The 20201-nt window shown below is 54.7% G+C and overlaps 2 protein-coding genes across 2 annotated transcripts; one reads left to right on the top strand and one right to left on the bottom strand.

Moving 5' to 3' along the window:
- The first annotated feature begins 1615 nt into the window (after nt 1-1615).
- FOXE3 (forkhead box E3) lies at nt 1616-2626 on the top strand. The gene has a single exon (XM_029046736.1). The coding sequence runs from the start codon at nt 1616-1618 to the stop codon at nt 2624-2626; it is 1011 nt and encodes a 336-aa protein (XP_028902569.1).
- Nucleotides 2627-4658: 2032 nt separating this feature from the next.
- On the bottom strand, nt 4659-9940 carry LOC100080706 (galactoside alpha-(1,2)-fucosyltransferase 2-like). Its single transcript, XM_007656431.2, has 2 exons — nt 9883-9940; nt 4659-6399 (listed from the first exon to the last, which is right to left on the bottom strand). Exon 2 carries the CDS (start codon nt 6308-6310, stop codon nt 4958-4960), a length of 1353 nt encoding a protein of 450 aa, XP_007654621.2. The 5' UTR covers nt 6311-6399; nt 9883-9940; the 3' UTR covers nt 4659-4957.
- Nucleotides 9941-20201: the final 10261 nt, after the last annotated feature.

Raw genomic sequence — 20201 nt, 5'->3', positions numbered from 1 at the left:
GGGCCTCCTGCTTGGGCCCCCCGGAGCTGGACCGACAGCTCCCTTCCAGCCCACTGAGCCAAATAACCGAATCCGAAAAGCATCGCTCAAGGCCCATTAGGAGTCGGAGACCCGGAGGTGAGATGGGCCACGGAGGTTAGGGGCTGGGGGCTGGGGCAGGGGGGCAACTTTCCCTTCGAGTACCCCGGGGTGCCAGCCCCCGCTGGATGGCCTGGACGGGGAGGAGCCCGGCGAGGAGCCGGCAGCGGGAGGGGGAGACTGCCAGGGACCCCCTTACGAGGGACGCATAGGCCCCTGACCCCACCTGGCTCACTGTGGGCGAAGGACACGTCTACCAATTCTGTCGTACTGTCACTCACCCAAGCGTTTAGTACAGTGTTCTCTACAAAGTAAACGCTCGGTAAGAACCATTGATCAGTTCACTATGATGATATGCAGCTCCCCCAATCCTGGGCGACCAGCAGGGCAAATCACCTGCTTCTGACGATGCCCCCTCCCCCAGCCCCTCTCCCCTCCAGGACGAGGTTGAAAGAACTCGGAACAGAAGTCTGGGTCAGGAGAGACCATCTCGGCCATCCCCCCGCCTCCAGATGAGCCCTCTGAGAAATCGATCAATCAATCAGTGGTAATTATTGAGGATTTACCTCCACTACTAATAATAATTTTGATATTTTATTAAGTGCTTACTCTGTGCCAAACACGGCTCTAAACGCTGGGATAGATACAAGATAATCAGCTTGTCCCACGTGGGGCTCACAGCCTTAATCCCCATTTTACAGATGAGGTTACTGAGGCAGTTACTGGGTGCAGAACGCTGTGCTGAGCCCTTGGGAGAGTATAACGTAGAAGAGTGGGAAGACACGTTTCCTGACCACAAGGAGCTTACAGTCTAGAAGAGATCTTTGCCGAAGAAGAGTTCGGAGACCCCAGTCCCTCCTTGGGGAAAGCCCCCCGTCCCCACCCCGGGTCCCTGGGAGGGAACGGTAATAATAATAATTGGGGTATTTGTTAAGTGCTTACTATATGCCAGGCGCTGTACTAAGCGCCGGGGTAGATACAAGCAAATCGTGTTGGACAGAGTCCCACAGGGGGCTCACTGTCTTAATCCCCATTTCACAGATGAGATAACCGAGGCCTAGAGAGATGAAGCGACTTGCCCGAGGCCACACAGCCCACAGATCTCCCGGCCCTATCCCGCCGGGGCTTCCCCTCACCCTCCACGTTCCCAGCCGGGGATCGCGGGCCTGGACCGTCCATCGCCCGGCCGGCCTGGGGGGGGGGGGAGGGGGGGGCCTGCCGGACCCCCTCCCCACCGCTGAGTCGGCCCCCGTCCCCTTCTCCCCCCCGGCTCTGCAGGGAGAGGCGGGGAGAGGGGCGGGGAGGGGCGAGCGGACCCCCTCCCTCCTTTCACCGGGCAGGTGCCTCGCAGGGAGGGGGCTGGGAGGGGAGGGGTCGGGATGGAGGAGGGGCCGGGGGGCTTCGGCCCATATAAAGCGCTCGGACGGCCCCTCTCCCTCATCTCCATCCTCTCCCCGGGGAGGTCCGTCGGTGGGCGGGGGAGGGGTCGCGGGGCAGCCGTCCCCGCCCCCCCCAGGACCATCCCGCATCCGTTGCCATGACGCCGGAAAGCCCCTCGCCCGCCGACTCGGGCCTGCGGCGGGCCAAGCCGGAGTCCCCCCCGGGAGACCCCCCGGGAGGGCCCGTCGGGGGTCGCCGTCGCAAGCGTCCGGTGCAGCGGGGCAAGCCCCCCTACAGCTACATCGCCCTGATCGCCATGGCCATCGCCAACGCGGCCGAGCGCCGGCTGACCCTCGGGGGCATCTACCGCTTCATCACGGAGCGCTTCGCCTTCTACCGCGACAACTCCAAGAAGTGGCAGAACAGCATCCGCCACAACCTGACCCTCAACGACTGCTTCGTCAAGATCCCCCGCGAGCCGGGCAACCCGGGCAAGGGCAGCTACTGGACGCTGGACCCCGCGGCCCAGGACATGTTCGACCACGGCAGCTTCCTGCGCCGTCGAAAGCGCTTCAAGCGCACCGACCTCTCGGCCGGGGGCAGGGCCGGGGGCGAGGCCGGGGTCGTGGCCGGAGCGGCTCCTCCCCCTCCGGGGGGCAGCGCCTTCGCCCCCCCTTACCCGACCGCCGTCTATGGGGTCCCGGCCCCGCCGCCCCCCGCCCCTTCCCAGCCGCAGGCCTACCCGGCCCCGGGGTCGCCCCTGTTCCGCCTCGACGGCCTGCTGTTCCAGCAGCAGGTCCAGGGGGGCCCCGGCTCGGAGGCGACCCCCGAGCTGGCCGGGCTGGGCCCCCCGAACGAGGGGTCCGGCTTCCAAGCCCCCGCCGGGAGCCCGTCCGGGGGTCCCCTGGGCCGCGCCCCCGGTGTCCCGGTGGGGCCTGGCTACCCGGCCTACCCCCCGTCCCCTCCTCCTCACCTGCCCGGATACCCCCCCGGGGGTCCTCAGCTCTACGGGGGCCCCGGACGCCTGGGGCTGCCCCCCTCGGAGCCCCCCGCCGACGCCCTCCTGGGGCTGGTCGCCGCCCCCCTCGGTGGGCTGGCCCAGTTCGGCCCCAACGGCCCTTACCTGCGGCAGCCGGCTTTCCCGCCGGGTCTGGACCGCTACCTGTGAGCCCCTCTGGACGACTGCCCCCTGCCCCCCCCACCCCTCCTTGTCCCTCTACCTCTTCCCACCGTCGTGCCTCAGTTTCCCCATTTCTCCCGCCCGCAGGGACCGTCGTTCTTCTACCTCACCGGGCTGTTGGGCCGGCCGAGTCGGTCAGGAATGGAGGGTGCTTTGGGATTTTCGAGAGGCTTCCCAGGAGCTAAAACCTTTTTGGGGTTTTGGGGATGAATGCCCTCTGAACCGAAACAGCCCCCTCCCCCTCTCCCCCCAGGACGGAGTCCGGACTCGACCTCTCGCCCCTAGGAGCCCTCATCCCGTCCGCTGAGCCTCTGTGACCCCCCTGCTTCCCGGTACCCCCGCAAGATGATAATAATAATAATGGCATTTGTTAAGCGCTTCCTAGGTGCCAAGCCCTGTTCTAAGCGCTGAGCATTGTTCTAAGATGCCCGGGCGCCAGGACCAGCCAGCCCTCGATTATCCGGATTAGCTGGATCCTCTTGGACACACACGCTCCCTGTCCATCCTCCGGCACGAACTTTCTCACGGACAAAAACTGGCTTCGTTTCTTAAACCGACCCAGAGAAACCCACTCTCCCATTGGTCCCATTGGCAGTCCCGGCGGGGGTCTCTGTGACATAAAGAAAGCCGATTTCAGATTAACGATTTCAAATCTCGGGGTCCCTGTTGGGGGGCAAGACTGGAGTGGGGGGGGGGGAATTCCTTGAAGATTTCTGCTCCAGCTCCTCCGGCGTCCACCACGAGCTTCGGATCTCAACGACATCAAACTCTACCAAGGCTCGGTCCCCGAGAGGTCCGTTTCGACCTTACTACCGTCATCATTTATTGAGCGTTTACTGGGTGCAGAGCACTGTACTGAGCGCTTGGGAGAGGAGGATACAGCGGAGTTGGTAGGCAAGTTTCATGTTCACCAAGAGCTCATTAAGGACCTGATCACTCAGAGGGTCGTACAGGCGGCCTACAGCCGGAGGATACAGCGCATGCACGACGTTACACCCTCCCTATCCCTCACTTCGTGTCACGCCGTAGCCGGGCCAGGTCGCCTCTCGTACAGCGCGAGGAGATCGTTCGGGAACCGGGAGAGGGACCACTGGTGACTGGTGCAGGCGCCCTTTAGAGGATGCGACGGATCCGAAGGCAGGCGGCAGGGCATCATCTCTTCCGACGAACCTGGCTGGAGGGGTCCCATCCGGGCATTTGCACAATAATAATAATAATAACAATAGTAATAACCGTGGCTTGTTTTGTGCTTCACATGTGTCAAGCTCAAGTTCTAAGCGCCGGGGTGGATACGAGATTATTATTAGTTATAATAATGTTGGTATTTGTTAAGCGCTTACTATGTGCAGAGCACTGTTCTAAGCGCTGGGGTAAACACAGGGGAATCAGGTTGTCCCACGTGGGGTTCACAGTCTTAATCCCCATTTTACAGATGAGGGAACTGAGGCACAGAGAAGTTCAGTGACTTGCCCACAGTCACACAGCTGACAAGTGGCAGAACTGGGATTCGAACTCATGAACCCTGACTCCAAAGCCCGTGCTCTTTCCACTGTGCCACGCTGCTTCTCAAGCGCTTACTCTGTGCCAAGCACTGTTCTAAGCACTGGAGTAGATACAAGGTAATCAGGTGGTCCCAAGTGGGGCTCACAGTCTTCATCCCCATTTTACAGTTGAGGTAACTGAGGCCCAGAGAAGTTGAGTGACTTGCCCAAGGTCACACAGCAGACAAGTGGTGGAGCGGGGATTAGAACCCACGTCCTCTGACTCGCAAGTCCGTGCTCTTTCCACTAAGCCACGCTGCTCTCGGTCTAAATAGGATGGAGAAAAATACTGAATCTCCATTTTATAGTTGAGGAAACCAAGGCCCAGAGAAGTAGAATGACTTGCCCAAAGTCACACAGCCTGTAGACGGTTAGAGTCCAGATCCTGCTCTCATTGTCGGCAGGCAGTGTGTCTGCTTATTGTTATATTGTACTCTCCCAAGCGCTCGGTACAGTGATGTGCACACAGTAAGCGCTCAATAAATATGACTGAATGAATCAATGAACAGCAGGCAAGTGGTGGAGTCAGAATCAGAATCCAGGTCCTCGGATTACCAGGTTCATTCTCTAGCCACAGGCCGTGCTGCTTCCGTAAAGGACGTTGAATGAAGAAGGTCCTATCTCCTGCCACTTCTTGTGGCCGGTGCCTTCCTCTGCAGCCATCAACCGGCGTGGATGAAGGCGGGGGGTGGGCTGGGGACGTGGGGGCGGCCTTGCGGAGGGGCTCTGGTAGAGTCCCGACCGGACCGAGAACCCGCCCTGAGCCCCCCAACCCCATTCAGCGGCTGTGCAGAGGCGACAGGTCAGCCGCGATCCCGATCCACTCGGGCAGGAAAGCGGCCTCGGGCTTAAAGATTTTCAGGAAGGGCGAGTCGGGCAAGGTGTAGTTGGCCAGGTAGACGGTCTCGCCCCCGGTCAGGTAGGCGGCCCAGATCCCAAAGGTCCCTATGGTCATGACGGTGTGATTGCACTGGACCAACAGGGCAAAGTCACTGGCCGGGTGGCCTTCTATCCCGTCTCCGGCGAAGACCACGTCCCCGAGGGAGACATTTATGTTATCCCGGCACCACTGCATACCGTTGCTGGTGACCACGAAGAGCGGGTGCTCGTAGCGCCGGCGGAAGTGGTCCAGGGCCTGCTGTAGGTAGCCACGGTCGGCCACCACGCCCCTCCAGTGCTGCGGCATGAACTCCACGTAGTCCCCGCGGCGCACGTGCACCCCTATGAACGTGGGGTCCCCGGGCGGGCAGCCCTCGGGGCTCTGGCACCGTGCCCGCCGCCACTCCTCCCGCAGCTGCCGCAGGGAGGCCTGGGCCTTGCGGACCAGCGGCTCGTGGAGCGTGAACTCGCGGCGGATCTCAGCCCGCAGGTGGTGGTAGAAGGTCCAGGAGCAGGGGTAGCCCGTCAGCTTCACGTGCCGGCCCGGGATGTGGCGGTATTCCTCCGACATCCAGTCGTGGATCCAGTAGTCTTCCCACGGGATGGCTCTGGCCTCATCCTCGGACAGGACCGGCAGGGTGATGTTGAAGAGCGGGGCCAGGCTGTCTTTCATGGCTGGGAGGATGGCGGCCGGTCGCCCGTTAGCCTGGGCCAGGGCGAACAGGGTGGCATATTCCCCCATCTGGTTACCCAGACGGCCCTGGGGCTTGATGGTCCACAGGCCCCCGTCCGTTTTAACCGGTCTCGGGTACTCCTTAGGCATGGCCGGGCCTCCTAGGTACTCTTTGGCCGGGCCTCCTCCGGTCCCATTCACCCTCCAGACCCTGACGGTCCACCCCCAAGTCTCTCGCCCCCAGCCCAGGGTGTAGAAGAAGGTAAGGAGGAAGCCTGCGGTGAAGAAGAGGAGGAAGAGAAAGCCCCTCCAAAAGCGTGTTGGGAAGGGCCTCCAGCTGCCACGGTTCCCAGTCCCTGGGGACGCCACCCGAGACCTCGGGGCTGGCTCCGTATTCTGCCCATTCCCCTCCCTGGCCTCTGAGGTCTCTCCCAGAGCCCGGGGGTCACCTGGTGACTGACCCTGGGAGGCGGACAAGCCCTGGGGGACTGCCCCCGGCGACCTTCCCTGCGAGTGGCCCGGCCCGGATCTCTGCGTCTGACCGTCCCATGCCCAGAGTCTGGTCAGCGAGGTCAGCATGGGCCACCCACTCCTGTCCCAAGGGCGCGGATCACCTCTTCTCCGTGGTGGCGAAGCGGAGTGGGGAGCGGGGGGTGGTTCGAGTTCACCTGTGGGATGGAAGCAGAGATGAGGAAGGGTCAGATCCAGCTCTCAACCCCTCCCAGAGCGAAGAGGTGGGAACCCAGCTTCTCAGCTGGGATTCCACAGGCATGAACGGCTACTCTTCGGAGCTGAGAGAAGCAGCATGGCCTAGCGGAGAGAGCAGTGGCCTGGGAGGCAGAGGGCCTGGATTCCAATCCCGGCTTCCCCACTTGCCTGCTGGGTGACCTTAGACACTCCAATTAACCTCTCTGGGCCTCGGTTTTTCTCATCGGCAAAATGGAGACGCAATATCTCGCTTTCCTCCCCCATAGACCGTGATTCCCCTGTGGGACGGGGACTGCGTCTGAGCCGATGATCTCGTACCTACCGCAAGTTCTTAGTACAGAGCTTAGGTCACAGTAAGTGCTTAACACATAGTATCATTTCTTCAATAAATTCTTGCTTAACTGGTCTGCGGATTGCTCAGCCCTACCGGGGCTCCACCTCCCGCGCCCAACAGTTCACCACCCCCGTATCTAATGCCAAGAAAGAGGGGAAACCCGCTGTGAGTTTTGCAACCAGAGGAAAAAAAAATTGGATGGGAGGGAGGATGAGGCTTTCAATTATCAATCAGTGGCATTTACTGAGCACTTACTGTGTGCAGAGCACAGAACTACATGCTTAGAAGAGTGCAATTCAACAGTATTGGTAGACGTGTCCCCTGCCCACAAAGAGCTTATATTCTACAAAAGGAAACAGACATTAAAATAGATTATCTGCGGATTCAATCAGTCGTATTTACTGAGCGCTTATTGTGTGCAGAAAGCACTGTACTAAGCACTTGGGAGAGAACAATAGTCATGTTTCCTTCCTCTCCAAGGCGAACAGAAAATCTTGATTGGCAGCTCTTAAGCACCGAATCAGCTCTCTGTCCTAGACTCTTCTCCCGCCTCACCTCAGTTCACAAGCTCCATTTCTCTCAGGTCACACTGAGAAGCAACGTGGCCTAGTGGAAAGAGCCCAGGCATGAAAATCAGAGGAAGTGGGTTCTAATCGCAGCTCCACCATTTGTCTGCTGTGTGACCTTAAGAAAGCCGCTGAACTTCTCCTTGCCTCAGTTCCCTCCTTGGTAAAATGGGGATTAAGACTGTGAGCCCTAAGTGGGATATGGACTGTGTTCAGTGTAATTAGCTTGTGTCTGCCCCAGTGCATAGTAGAGCACCTGGCAAATTGCAAGAGCTTAACAAATACCATTAAAAAAAAATCCACCTAATTACGGTACTTCCCCCTCATCTGTCCTGCCCTCGACTTCCTTGCTTATTCTCTCCCTTCTTCCTGGCATCCTCTCCTGTCTTCACATCCAGCAGACCACTGCCCTCCCCATTTTCACGGCCCTTCTGAAATTCTACTTCCTCCAGGCAGCCTTTCCTGATTGACCCCTCATCTCCCCACCGCATGTGTCCCCTACTGCCAGTTCAGCACTTCCGGGGTCACCTAAGCTGTTGAGGTTCTCTTCCCCTTCCTCCACCAGCACCTACACTCTTATCTTAAAACTAGTACTTTCTCCCGTCTGAAATTTATTTTGAGTGTCTCTCTCTGCCACTAGACAGTAAGATAAGATCCTCGAACGCAGGAACCCTGTCTACTAACTCTATTATATTCTCCCAAGCGCTTAGTACTGTGCTCTGCCCGCAGTGGGCATTCAATAAATACAACTGATTGATTAAGTGGAGGAGCTGGGAATAGAACCCAGGACCTCTGACACCCAGACCCGTGCTCTTTCTACTAGGCCACACTGCTTTAGATGGATTGAGTCCAAGGATCCAGATCCAAGCACTAAGGGCTTGCATTTCATTCATTTTACCTAATATTCTGTGGTAATGTGTGATAATGCTCCTCTCTGTCCAGAACCTGTTCCCCTCAAGGCCTCAGATAATCAGGTTTTGGACCTCCCTTTTTTTTTTCTTCTTTAAAAGTAATTGTTAAGCCTTTACTATGTGCCTGACACCGTACTAGCACTGGGGTAGATACAAGGTAATCAGGTCGCACACAGTCCGTGTACCAGTCCTAATGCCCATTTTACAGATGAGGGAACTGAGGCGCAGAGAAGTAAAGTGACTTGTCCAAGGTCACACAGCAGACAAGTGGCAGAACCAAAATGAGAATTCAGGACTTTCTGATTCCCAGGCCCGTGCTCTATCCACTAGGCCACACTGACAGAGTTTGGAATCAGGAGGGTTGCCCCCTCTCCCTTTAGCCTCTTCCTTCATCACTATCATCAAAATCATCATCACAATTGTGGTATATGTTTAGCACTTACTGTGTGCCAAGCACTATACTAAGTGCTGGGGTAGATACAAGCAAATGGGTTGGACACAGTCCCTGTCCCACATGGGGCTCACAGTCTCGATCTCCATTTCACAGATGAGGGAACTGAGGCCCAGAGAAGTGAAGCGACTTTCCCGAGGTCACGCAGCAGACAAGTGGCGGAGTGAGGATTAGAATCCATGACCTTCTGACTCTCAGGCCCGTGCTCTATCCACTATGCCATGCTGCTTCTCACATGAAGAAACTGAGGCCCAGAGAAGTGAAATGACTTGCCCAAGGTCACACAGCAGACACGAGGGGAAACCAGGCTGACAATCCTTGACCTACTGGCCCCGAAGCCTGTACTCTGCCCTGTTGCCTGGAACCAACCAGCCGGGCAAGGCGGAAGAAGACGGGTGGCCTTACGTCCCTGTTACTTCCCCTTTAACTCAGTAGCCACCAAGGAGGAACCTCTGATTCTGTTACATTCCCCCTCCCCCTCTGACACACACTCATCCTGCCAAACCCACACACCCAGAGACTTGGACTTGTCCAAAGCGGGGAATTTTTCTACCCCCGGGGAGACCAACCCCCAGCTCAAACAAGGTGAGTGAAATATCTTCTCTCCAGCCTCTCCCCAGCCTTTCCACAACTCAGCCTCAGTCCCCCACCATCCTCCCCAGCCCCTGGTCCTGCCCTCCTTCTCCCTGCCCGACAGCAGACCAGCTAGCTCCATTTCCGCTGTGGTCTCCGGTCTCTGGTTGGGGTTAGGGACAGGGAGGCGAGGAGGGCCGAAGAGGAGACGGCTTTGCCCTGGGACCCCCGGGGGGTGACCACTGGGCCGGGGACGGGGGGATCATGGAACTGAGATCGGATCCCACCCAGGCCCTGGCCCACCCTCAGCCCGGTAGGGCAGAAGAAACTCCCTCCCCCCAGCCACCGTGGTAAATTTGTATCTATCCTACGCTTAGTACAGTGTCTGACACATAGTAAGCGCTTAACAAATACCTTACAAAAAAAAAAATCAAGCTGGAGAAGTGCCTCCCCAGGCCCAAACTCTACCCCCAACCCCCACAGTCCTTTCTCTTCACCTCAGCCCCCCCGGATTCTGTCCTCTCCCCCCGCTGTTCTTCCAACCCTCTCCCGACACCCCGACCCTGCCCCTCCCTCCTCCGCCACTGCCCTCTGCCCCTCGCTCCTACCAGGGATTCCGCCCCAGAGCAGGGCTGTCGCATGCACTGGGTAATAAATGTGCTCTTTTTCTGTGCTCTAGCACTGTTTCCATTTGACCACATCCTCTAACCGGCAGTAGGGGGGCGGGGAAGGGGAAGAGGTGAGGAGGTCTCCCAAGGGCGGCGGGGGTGCAGCTTCGAGCTTCTGAATCTTTCCAGTACCCCAAACCGCCCCCTCTCCCCATTTCCTCCGCCCATTCCCTCCCACCCCGCATTTCTGAGAGAAGAGGGGATTCACTCTCATCTCACCTCCTTCCTCTGGGTTGGAACTCCTTTCCCTTTTTCACGGGGCAGACCTCTGCTCTCCCCATCTTCAAGGCCCTTCTGAAGTCCCGTTTCCTCCAGGAAGCCTTCCCCGATTAATCTCTCACTTCCCTATCTACTGCTGCTCCAGAACCTCCGGTCACCCTGGATCATCCCCTCTCTCCATAATCTCTCCCTGGATCTATGAACACATCTTTAGTTTGAAGCCAGAAAGTATTCTTACCCACTGCTTAGTACAGTGCTCTACTCACAGTAAACGTTTAATAAAAACAATTACTACGGGGAAGAACCGGCTGAACTGAACAGGAAATGCTTGGGAGTCCCCTGGTCCGGAGAGCTTCGTGCAAACGGCAAACAGTGCGGGCCTGGACCTGTTTTAGTACGGGCCAGTTTTGGCTGGGTTAATCTAGGTCTGGAGGGAAGTAAGTGCCGCCCAGTCCTGGATTGGGGGAAGGGGGTGTCCAGGGCTGTCTAGGGGCCAGCTCTGTTGCATTGTACTGTCCCAAGCACTTAGCACAGTTCTCTGTGCACAATATATATGATTGGTTATCAGTAAGTGCTCAATAAATACTACTGAATGAATGAAAAATAATAAGAGTATTCGTTAAGCACTTACTATGTGCCAGGCATTGTACTAAGTGCTAGGGTGTATACAAGCAAATCGGTTGGATAGGGTTCCTGTCCCACATGAGGGCCACAATCTCTATCCCCATTTTATAGATGAGGGAACTGAGGCCCAGAGGAGTGAAGTGACTTGCCCGAGGTCACACAACGGACAAGAGTGTGGAATTAGAGCTCATGACATTCTGACTTCCAGGTCCATGCTTTACCTACTACTCCATGCTGTTTCTTTGACCGGCCCGGTTCTGAAAGGGGTGGAAGGTCGTGGAGTGGATACAGCACAGGCCTGGGAGTCAGGTCATGGGTTCCAATTCCGGCTCTGCCACGTGTCTGCTGCGTGTCTTTGGGCAAGTCACTTCACTTCTCTGTGCCTCAGTTATCTCATCTGTAAAATGGGGATTGAGACTGTGAGCTCCACATGGGACGGGGGCTGTGTCCAACCCGATTTGCTTGTACCCACCCCAGCGCTGAATACGGTGTCTGGCACATGGTAAGCGCTTAACAAATACTATTATTATTATTACTAAGTATACGTGGCCCCTCTCCACCGCCCAGCCCCCAATGAAGCGAGAGGGACGGAGGGTGAGATGCGGGGGGTGGGGGCAGGGGACTGGGACCGGAAGGAGAGAAGGAGGATCCTTCTGCCAATGGTATTCATTTGAACACTCGGCCCCACGGAGGAAGGTGTCTACCGGGTGGAGGGCAGCAGGGTGGACACAGTCCTAGACTATAAAGGGCCGCTCCGGCAGGAACCGTAGGAGGAGAGGTGGGAGCTGCCCTCCTCAGAGATCTCCCAGAGGTCACTCGCCTCTCTTTGTCAAGGGAGAAGTTGTCACTTCCCTCCCCAGGCCCAGCTCTCGCGGACTCGTGTTTTTCAGAAAGAAGCAGGAGGTGGTTGCAGGGACGGGTGGAGGTGTAGGGTGGAGGGTGAATCTTCTCTCAAAGCGATTTGGGGATTGGGTGGGGGCTGAAGATGAAGCTTTGGCTTTTGATCTAAAATCCGGCTCTGCCCGCGAGGCCTTGCGGGGGATCGCGGGAAACGGAGCAGACCGTAAAAATACTCAATGTTCTGTTCGCCGCTTCTGTCTCATTTTGTAGGTCTGCTTCTGTCTGACTGGCTAAGAGGCCTTCCCTGACTAATCCTGCCTTTCCCCTTCTCCCTCTCCCCCTGAATCCCGGCTCTACCACTGGTCAGCTGTGTGACTGTGGGCAAGTCACTTCACTTCTCTGGGCCTCAGTTACCTCATCTGTAAAATGGGGATTAAGACTGTGAGCCCCACGTGGGACAACCTGATTCCCCTGTGTTTACCCCAGCGCTTAGAACAGTGCTCTGCACATAGTAAGCGCTTAACAAATACCAACATTATTATTATTATTATTATTGCTCCCTTTATTCATCTCGCCTCCCAGCCCCACAGCACTTATGTCCATATCTGTCATTTGTTGATTTCTATTAATGTCTGTCTCCCTATCTAGACTGTAAGCTCGTTGTGGGCAGGGAATGTATCTTTTTTTTTGTTGTACTGTACTCTCCCAAGCGCTTAGTACAGTGCTCTGCGCATGGTAAGTGTTCGATAAAAATGACTGACTACCTTCTGCCTCTGTCTCTCTTTCCAGATGCGCCCCCTGGTGGTCAGATCGCGGAACTCCTTGCTGGGGAAGCTTCTGGGGAGCCTCCTTTATATCCCAAATTATCGTCATTATTATTATTATATTAACTATATACTATTATTATATTAACTATAAATGTTATAGTTAATGATAATATAATATTGGCATTTGTTAAGCGCTTTCTCTGGGCCAGACACTGTACCAAGCGCTGGGGTGCATACAAGCTAATCAAGTTGGATCCAGTCCCTGTCCCGCATGGGGCTCACACTTTTAATCCCCATTTTACAGATGAGGTAACTGAGGCACAGAGAAGTAAAGAGCACTCCCCGGCATGGATATTTTAGAGTCGGTCCCCTTATTTTAGAGGGCAGGAAAAGTATCTACCAACTCTGTTGAATTACTGTCTCCCAAGTGCTTGGTCCAGTTCAGTTTAAAGCGCTTACTAAGTGCCAAGCACTAAACTAAATCCTGGGGTAGACAGGATTGAATGAATGAATGAATGAATGAATGAACGAGTACACTATAATAGTAAAACTGATCGATTGATTAGACACGAAGTAGCTTGTTTTCAGCTCCAGGCTGGTTCCCCACAACCACAATTCTCGCACACTCCAGGCAAAATCCTTATTTTTCTGGGAAATCCACACAAGGCCCAGTGTCCCAGTTGTCAGAGGAACAGCCGTGTCCATCCATCCGTCCGTATCCCCCCCGCCCCCTGACCAGGGTTTGTCCCTCCCCACGCCCACCCCCACCCCAAGCACCTCGATGTCCCACCCCCCTGATTGGGGTCTTCTGGCTGGAGGGTAGTCAGCTCCGGACAGGTTCTGGGCCAAGCAAGTGCAGGGTCAGTGCAGGATCATCAGGAGCATGAGGGGCTCTGGCCTGGGCCGCCCCTTTGGGCTGGTGATGAAGATAGTTGCGATGACCCCACTTCCACCCCAGCGACCCCCTCGGAAGACCCCTAATAATAATAACTCTGGTGTTTGTTAAACAGTTTACCAAGCACTGGGGTCGATACAAGCTAACCGGGATGGACTCACTCCCTGTCCCACATGGGGCTCACAGTTTTAAACCCCATTTACAGATGAGGTAACTGAGGCCCAAAGAAGTGAAGTTACTTGCCCAAGGTCATACAACAGACACATGGTGGAGACGGGATTAGAACCCAGGTCCTTCTGACTCCCGACCCCGTGCTCTTTCCACTGCGTCACCACTCCTCACCCCTTACTACCCCAACAGAAAGGCCCAACGGAGTGGGGAGGGCAGGGGGAAGGAGGTTGGCAGGAGTTGGGTGGAGGGAGGCAAAATTTGGGACATCAAAGGCCCGAGTCCTCGTTAAAGACGTGGGTGACTAATTCCTAACAAAACACTGGCCGCCCCTTCTGACCACAGTGAATAGTCCCCTTGTAAAACTTTACCACCTGCTCTGCCGCTGGGATAACCAGCACTCCCCTTCCTCCCAGCCCGGACCCACTGGGGTCCACCCAACCTTCCGTGCTATGGGGGGGGGGGCCCTGTGCAGAGCTGCTTAATAATGGTGGTATTTGTTAAGCGCTTACTATGTGCAAAACACTGTTCTAAGCGCCGGGGGATACAGGGTGATCAGATTATCCCACGTGGGGCTCACAGTTTTAATCCCCATTTTACAGACGAGGTAACTGAGGCCCCGAGAAGTGAAGTGACTTGCCCACAGTCACACAGCTGACAAGTGGCAGAGCTGGGAGTCGAACCCCTGACCTCTGACTCCGAAGCCCAGGCTCTTTCCACTGAACCACGCTGCCGCTTAGTTAGGGGAGGGGACAACGAGGAAGAACTATAGGTCTGGGGCTTGAATGTCCCCAGCCATTAGTGTAGGGTCTCTGAGCCCTCCTCACACCCCCCACCCCCCACCCCTCCCGCCTAGTCAGCCCGAAGAAGTTGTGTCAAATGCCACTTTCCCTCATTATCCCTCATGGAAGGCCTCGTTGTACCCATTTTCCAGATGGGTAAATTGAGTCACTGGGCTGGCCCCTTGTGGCCTGCTGATATAACACCCCGAAAGTATTGAATGAGAAAAGGGGTTTTGCACCGAGTTGTGACACTAGTTTACACGACAGCGTGCAACTCCGCGGCCCTGGGAGTTGGAAGATCTGGATGCTGCTCCTGGCTCTGCCTCCTGGGGCTGTGACATCAGTCAGGGAAGGGGTTATTTTGGTATTCGTTAGGAACTTACTATGTGCCAGGTACTCTACTAAGCACTCCGCCACTTGTCTGCTGTACGACCTTGGGCAAGTCACTTCTCCGAGCCTCAGTTATCTCATCTGTAAAATGTAGACTGTGAGCCCCGTGTGGGACAGGAGCCGTGTCCCACCCGATTAACTTGTATCTACCCCAGCACTTAGTACAGTTCCTGGTTTATAGTAAATGCTTACCAAATGCCATAAAAAAGGCACTGCGGAGGGGAGGCACAACGAAATGAGGGCTTAGTCGGGGAAGATCTCTTGGAGGAGGTGTGCTTTTAATAAGGTTTTGAAGGCGGGAGACCCGTGATCCGTCGGATAAGTAGGGAGAGGGTGTGCCAGGACAGAGGCAGGACTTGGGCGAGGGATGTGGAGATAGGCTTTAAAGAAGCCAAGTGAACATGCTGGGTTGTAGTAGGAAGCCTGAAAAATTGCAGGCTGAGGCGGGCGGCGAAGTCAGCGATGGCTACCAAAGCCACCACCTGCCGGGTCACGGGCCACCAACCCTGCAAGAGACACCTTGGGACCAAATTTGTTCATCACTTTGAAAGGAAGACTCCAACATCACTACTAAATGAAAACCCTGTAAAAGGAGCATGGGCCCACTTATAGTAAGTGTGGTATTCGTTAAGCGCTTACTATGTGCCAGTTACTGTCCTAAGTGCTGGGGTAGATACAAGTTAATCGGGCTGGACAGAGTCCATGTCCCCACGGGGCTTGCAGTTTTAATTCCCATTTTACAGGTGAGATAACTGAGGCCCAGAAAAATGAAGCAACTTCCCCACGCTCACACAGTAGACAAGTGGCAAAGTCGGGATGAGAACTCAAGACCTTCTGAGTCCCAGGCCTGTGCGCTATCCATTAGGCCATGCTGCTTATTTTCTGGGGAGTCACCAGACCGGGCCGTTTTAAGATAAGCCAGCAGTACTGAGTGGAGATAGGAGACACCGACCCACAGTGTCAGGAATAAAGGATGGGTTCTCTGATTTTCTATCTGGCCATCCCAGGCGAATTGGCTCACAAGGCGGAGTAGTCGGCCAACGGAACCCGCAGGCTGGGTTTTTGATATTCTGAGGGACTCCCCCACATCCGCAGCATTCAAACTCGGACCACTGACGGTATCAGTGGTGTTTATTTGTCGGCTAGCGGAGCCTCGTCGTACAGGAGCAGCGTGGCCTAGTGGAGAGAGCCCAAGCCTGGGCGTCAGAAAGACTTGGGTTCTAATCCTGTCTCTGCCACTCGTCTGTCATGTGACCTTGGGCAAATAGCTTCACTTCTCCGTCCCTCAGGGCCCTCATCTGTAAAATGGGGATTAAGACTGTGAGCCCCACTTGGGATAGGGACTGTGTCCTACCAAATCATCTTGTATCTACTCCAGCACTTGGCTGGAGTAGAACAGCGCCTGGCACGTAGTAAGCGCTTAACAAATACCATCATCAAAGAGTACAATCCTGTAACACCGATCTACTCTCTGCACCTCTATCTAATCTCTCTCACCGTGGACCCCTTTCTTATGCCTGGAACTCCCTCTCCGCTCAGATCTGGAAGCCTGCCATTCTCCCCATCTTCGAAGCCTTATCAAAATCTTATCTCCTGCTGGGGGCTTTCCCCGACTAACCTCTCATCGTGCTACCTTATTCACTCCCCCCTCTGTGTCACCTATGCACTAAAGTCCCTACCCCTTAAGCATTTTGGTACTTACCTTAACCCTATTCCCACAGCATTTAGACATAGACTCTGTTGCTTCCCCTAGCCGGAACATTATTTTAATGCCTGGCTCCCCTACTAGACTGTAATCTCCTTGAGAACGGGGATCGGATCTTTTAACTGCGTTGTACTCTCCCAAGCACCCAGTACAGTGCTCGGGAAACAGCAGACGTGTAAGTTTTTTGAGGCCAGGGATCCTGTCAATTAATTCTAATGTACTGCCCCAAAGGTCTTAGTCCTAGAGCTCTCCACAGAGAAGGCGTGCAATAAATACCACCGATTGATTAATCGACTGAGGTGCTTAAATAGGAGAGTATCACTCCTGGAGAGCAGGGATCGTGTCTTCCCAACTCTACTGTCTCGTACCTTCCCAAGTGTTTAGTACAGCGTTCTGCACACAGAAAGTGCCGGGAAGCAGCAAATGCACAAGAGCAATCTTCCCGTGCACACGGCATGGGATGGAGACTAGTCCCCCGCCTCAGGTCTGCCCGGCCCACCCACCCACCCGAGACGGGGGAGGGTCACCCCCCCAAAACACTTTGAGAAGCAGCGTGGCTCAGTGGAAAGAGCCCGGGCTTGGGAATGAGAGGTCATGGGTTCGAATCCCGGCTCCGCCGCTTGCCAGCTGTGTGACTTTGGGCAAGTCGCTTAACTTCTCTGTGCCTCAGTTCCCTCATCTGTAAAATGGGGATGAACACTGTGAGTCCCACGTGGGACAACCTGATCACCTTGTATCTCCCCAGCGCTTAGAACAGTGCTTTGCACATAGTAAGCGCTTAACAAATATCATTATTATTATTATTATTATTATTATTATTCACTTGACACCGACCTGTTTTATTCGCCTTCATCTTCCTCCCCAGCGTCTCTGCCGGGGCCCTGCTGCCCCCTGGTGGCAGAACCTCTCCAGTCTCGTCAGGCCCTGAGATCTCTTGGCCGTATTGTTGTTTTTATCGTTTTTTAATGGAATTTGTTAAGCTCTTCCTAGGTGCCAGGCACTGTACTAAGCGCCGGGGTAGATACAAGCTATACGGGTTGGACGCAGTCCATGTCCCACGTGGGACTCACAGTCTTAATCCCCCATTTTACAGATGAGGTCACTGAGGCACAGGGAAGTGAAATGACTTGCCCCAGGTCATTTCAGCAGGCAAATAATAATAATAATGTTGGCATTGTTAAGCGCTTACTATGCGCAGAGCACTGTTCTATAGCGCTGGGGTAGATACAGGGTCATCAGGTTGTCCCACGGGAGGCTCACAGTCTTAATCCCCATTTTACAGATGAGGGAACTGAGGCACAGAGAAGTTAAGTGAGCCCCAAGTGGGACAACCTGATTACCCTGTCTTTACCCCAGCGCTTAGAACAGTGCTCTGCACATAGTAAGTGCTGAACAAATACCAACATTATTATTATTATTATTATTATTAAGTGACTTGACCACAGTCACACAGCTGACGAGTGGCAGAGCTGGGATTCGAACCCAAGCCCGTGCTCTTTCCACTGAGCCACTCTGCTTCTCTAATGGCGGAGCCGGGCTGAATAACCAGGGCCTCTGACTCTCAGGCCCAGGATATTTCCATAGGTCACGCTGCTTATTTTTAAGGCTTGCCTTAAAGCAATAATCCCCATGGTTTCCTAGAGCCGGTGGACAGGAATGGCAGAAGGAAATTCAAGTTTTGAGTTTGGGCAGATGGGTGACTAAACCCCTTGTGCCTAGCAACTCTGTTGGATTGCACTTTCCCAAGCGTATAGTACAGTGCTCTGCACACTGTAAGGAAGAAGCATGGCCTAGTGGCAAGACCACGGGCTTGGAAGTCAGAGGATGTGGGTTCTAATCCTGGGTCCACCACTTGTCTGCTGCGTCACCCTGGGCAAGTCACTTTACTTCTCTGGGCCTCAATTACCTCATCTGTAAAATGGGGATTAAGAACATGAGCCCCACGTGGGACAATCTGATAACCTTGTACCTACCCTAGTGCTCAGAATAGTGCTGGGCACACAGGAAGCACTTAACAAATACCACCATCATCATTATTATTATGGATATTACTGATTGATTGGAGAAAATCTGTGATAGGCGAGAGCATACCTTAATGACCCAAAAGAAAGAACCATATGGAAAGAACTTTGTCTTTATTGCTGTATTTCATCATAAAGGAGAATAGCGGCATTTATCAAGTGTTTGTACCTCGATATCATGAGATTGCGCAGAGTCCCCTTCCCACACGGGATTCACAGTCCATCTTATTCCCATTCTACAGTTGAGGAAACCGAGACCCAGACCGGTTAACTGACTTGCCCAAGGTCCCAGAGCAGGAATAGCAGTAGTGATAGAGCTGGGATTCAAACCCAGGCTTTCTGACTCTCAGGCCCATGCTCTTCCCATGAAACCAGGTGGGTTCTGACTTACAGCACATTGTCTTCCACTCGCTGGCCACTGCCCAAGCTAGGAATGGAGTGGACAGGCCTCTGCTTGACCCTCCCTCCCACAGTTGAGACTGGTAGAGTCCTGGAAACTCTCCAGGAGTGACCCTGAGAGAGGTGATGGACTCCACTGACCAGTAATAGAGCAATAATGAGGACCCTCTGGTACTTCCCTATCATCTCTGTAGTGGCCTAATGATTAACCCCAAGATTAATCGTAGTAATAATGGTATTGATTAGATATTTACTAAGAGCTGAGTAGATACGGGAGATTCAGATCAGACAAAATCCTTGTCTCTCACAGTCTCAGAGGGAGGGAGATCACTAGTCTTTTCCCCTTTTTCTAGAGGAGGAAACGGAGGCCCAGAGAGGTTAAGTGACTTGCTGTGTAACTTTGGGCAAGTCACTTAACTTCTTTGTGCCTCAGTTACCTCATCTGTAAAATGGGGATTAAGACTGTGAGCCCCATGTGGACAACTCAGTTACCTTGTATCTACCCCAGCGCTAAGAACAGTGCTTGGCACATAGTAAGCGCTTAACAAATACCAGCATTATTATTATTATTATTACTTTCCCGAGGTCACACAGCAGGCCAGGGGCAGAGCCCGGACTAGAACCCTGATCTCCCGACTCCCGGTCCCTCGCTATCCTGCCCCCGCCACTTGTCTGCTGGGTGATCTTGGGCAAGTCACTTAACTTCTCTGGGCCTCAGTTACCTCATCTACAAAATGGGGGTTAAAAGCGTGAGCCCCCGCCGAAGCCACGAGAAGCAGCGTGGCTTAGTGGAAAGAGCCCTGGCTTGGGAGTCAGAGGTCGTGGGTTCTAATCCCAGCTCTGCCACTTGCCAGATGTGTGACTGTGGGCGAGTCACTTCACTTCTCTAGGCCTCAGTTAGATCATCTGTAAAACAGAGATTACGACTGTGAGCCCCACAGGGGACAACCTGATGACCATATATCAACCCCAGCGCTTAGAACAGTGCTTGGCTCATAGTAAGCACTTAACAAATACCATAATTATTAAAAGCTTGTCTGCTTCCCTATAGGTCCCTGCTCACCCCCTGCCTGGGGGAGCAATCCTGGACAGAGGAAGCGTTCTAGAGAGACATAGTGAGCTCCCCCCTTCGAAGGTGGAGGGCAGGATAGATGGGAGAGTGGGGTCAAGGAAATGGCGAGGGGAGGGGGAGAGGAAGAGGTCCACACCCCCCTCCTTTGCCCCCCGCCCCATCTACTACCCCTGTGCAGCCTCTCCAACCCTTCCCGAGGGTGTGTAGCGTTACATGCAGTTAGGATTTTACGCATTTTATGGGAATGTGGTCTTCGGAGCGGGCGAGCAGCAGCTGCCGAGGGGAGGGGAGAGCGGGATCTCAGAAAGGATAACCAGGGAGGAGTTTAGGCTGCCGGACACTGCGGGGGTCTGCGGAGGGGCTGAGACCCCCGCCCC

This window comes from Ornithorhynchus anatinus, chromosome 18 (assembly GCF_004115215.2).
Source record: "Ornithorhynchus anatinus isolate Pmale09 chromosome 18, mOrnAna1.pri.v4, whole genome shotgun sequence".
NCBI lineage: Eukaryota > Metazoa > Chordata > Mammalia > Monotremata > Ornithorhynchidae > Ornithorhynchus > Ornithorhynchus anatinus.
This window is presented reverse-complemented; position numbering and strand designations above follow the sequence as displayed.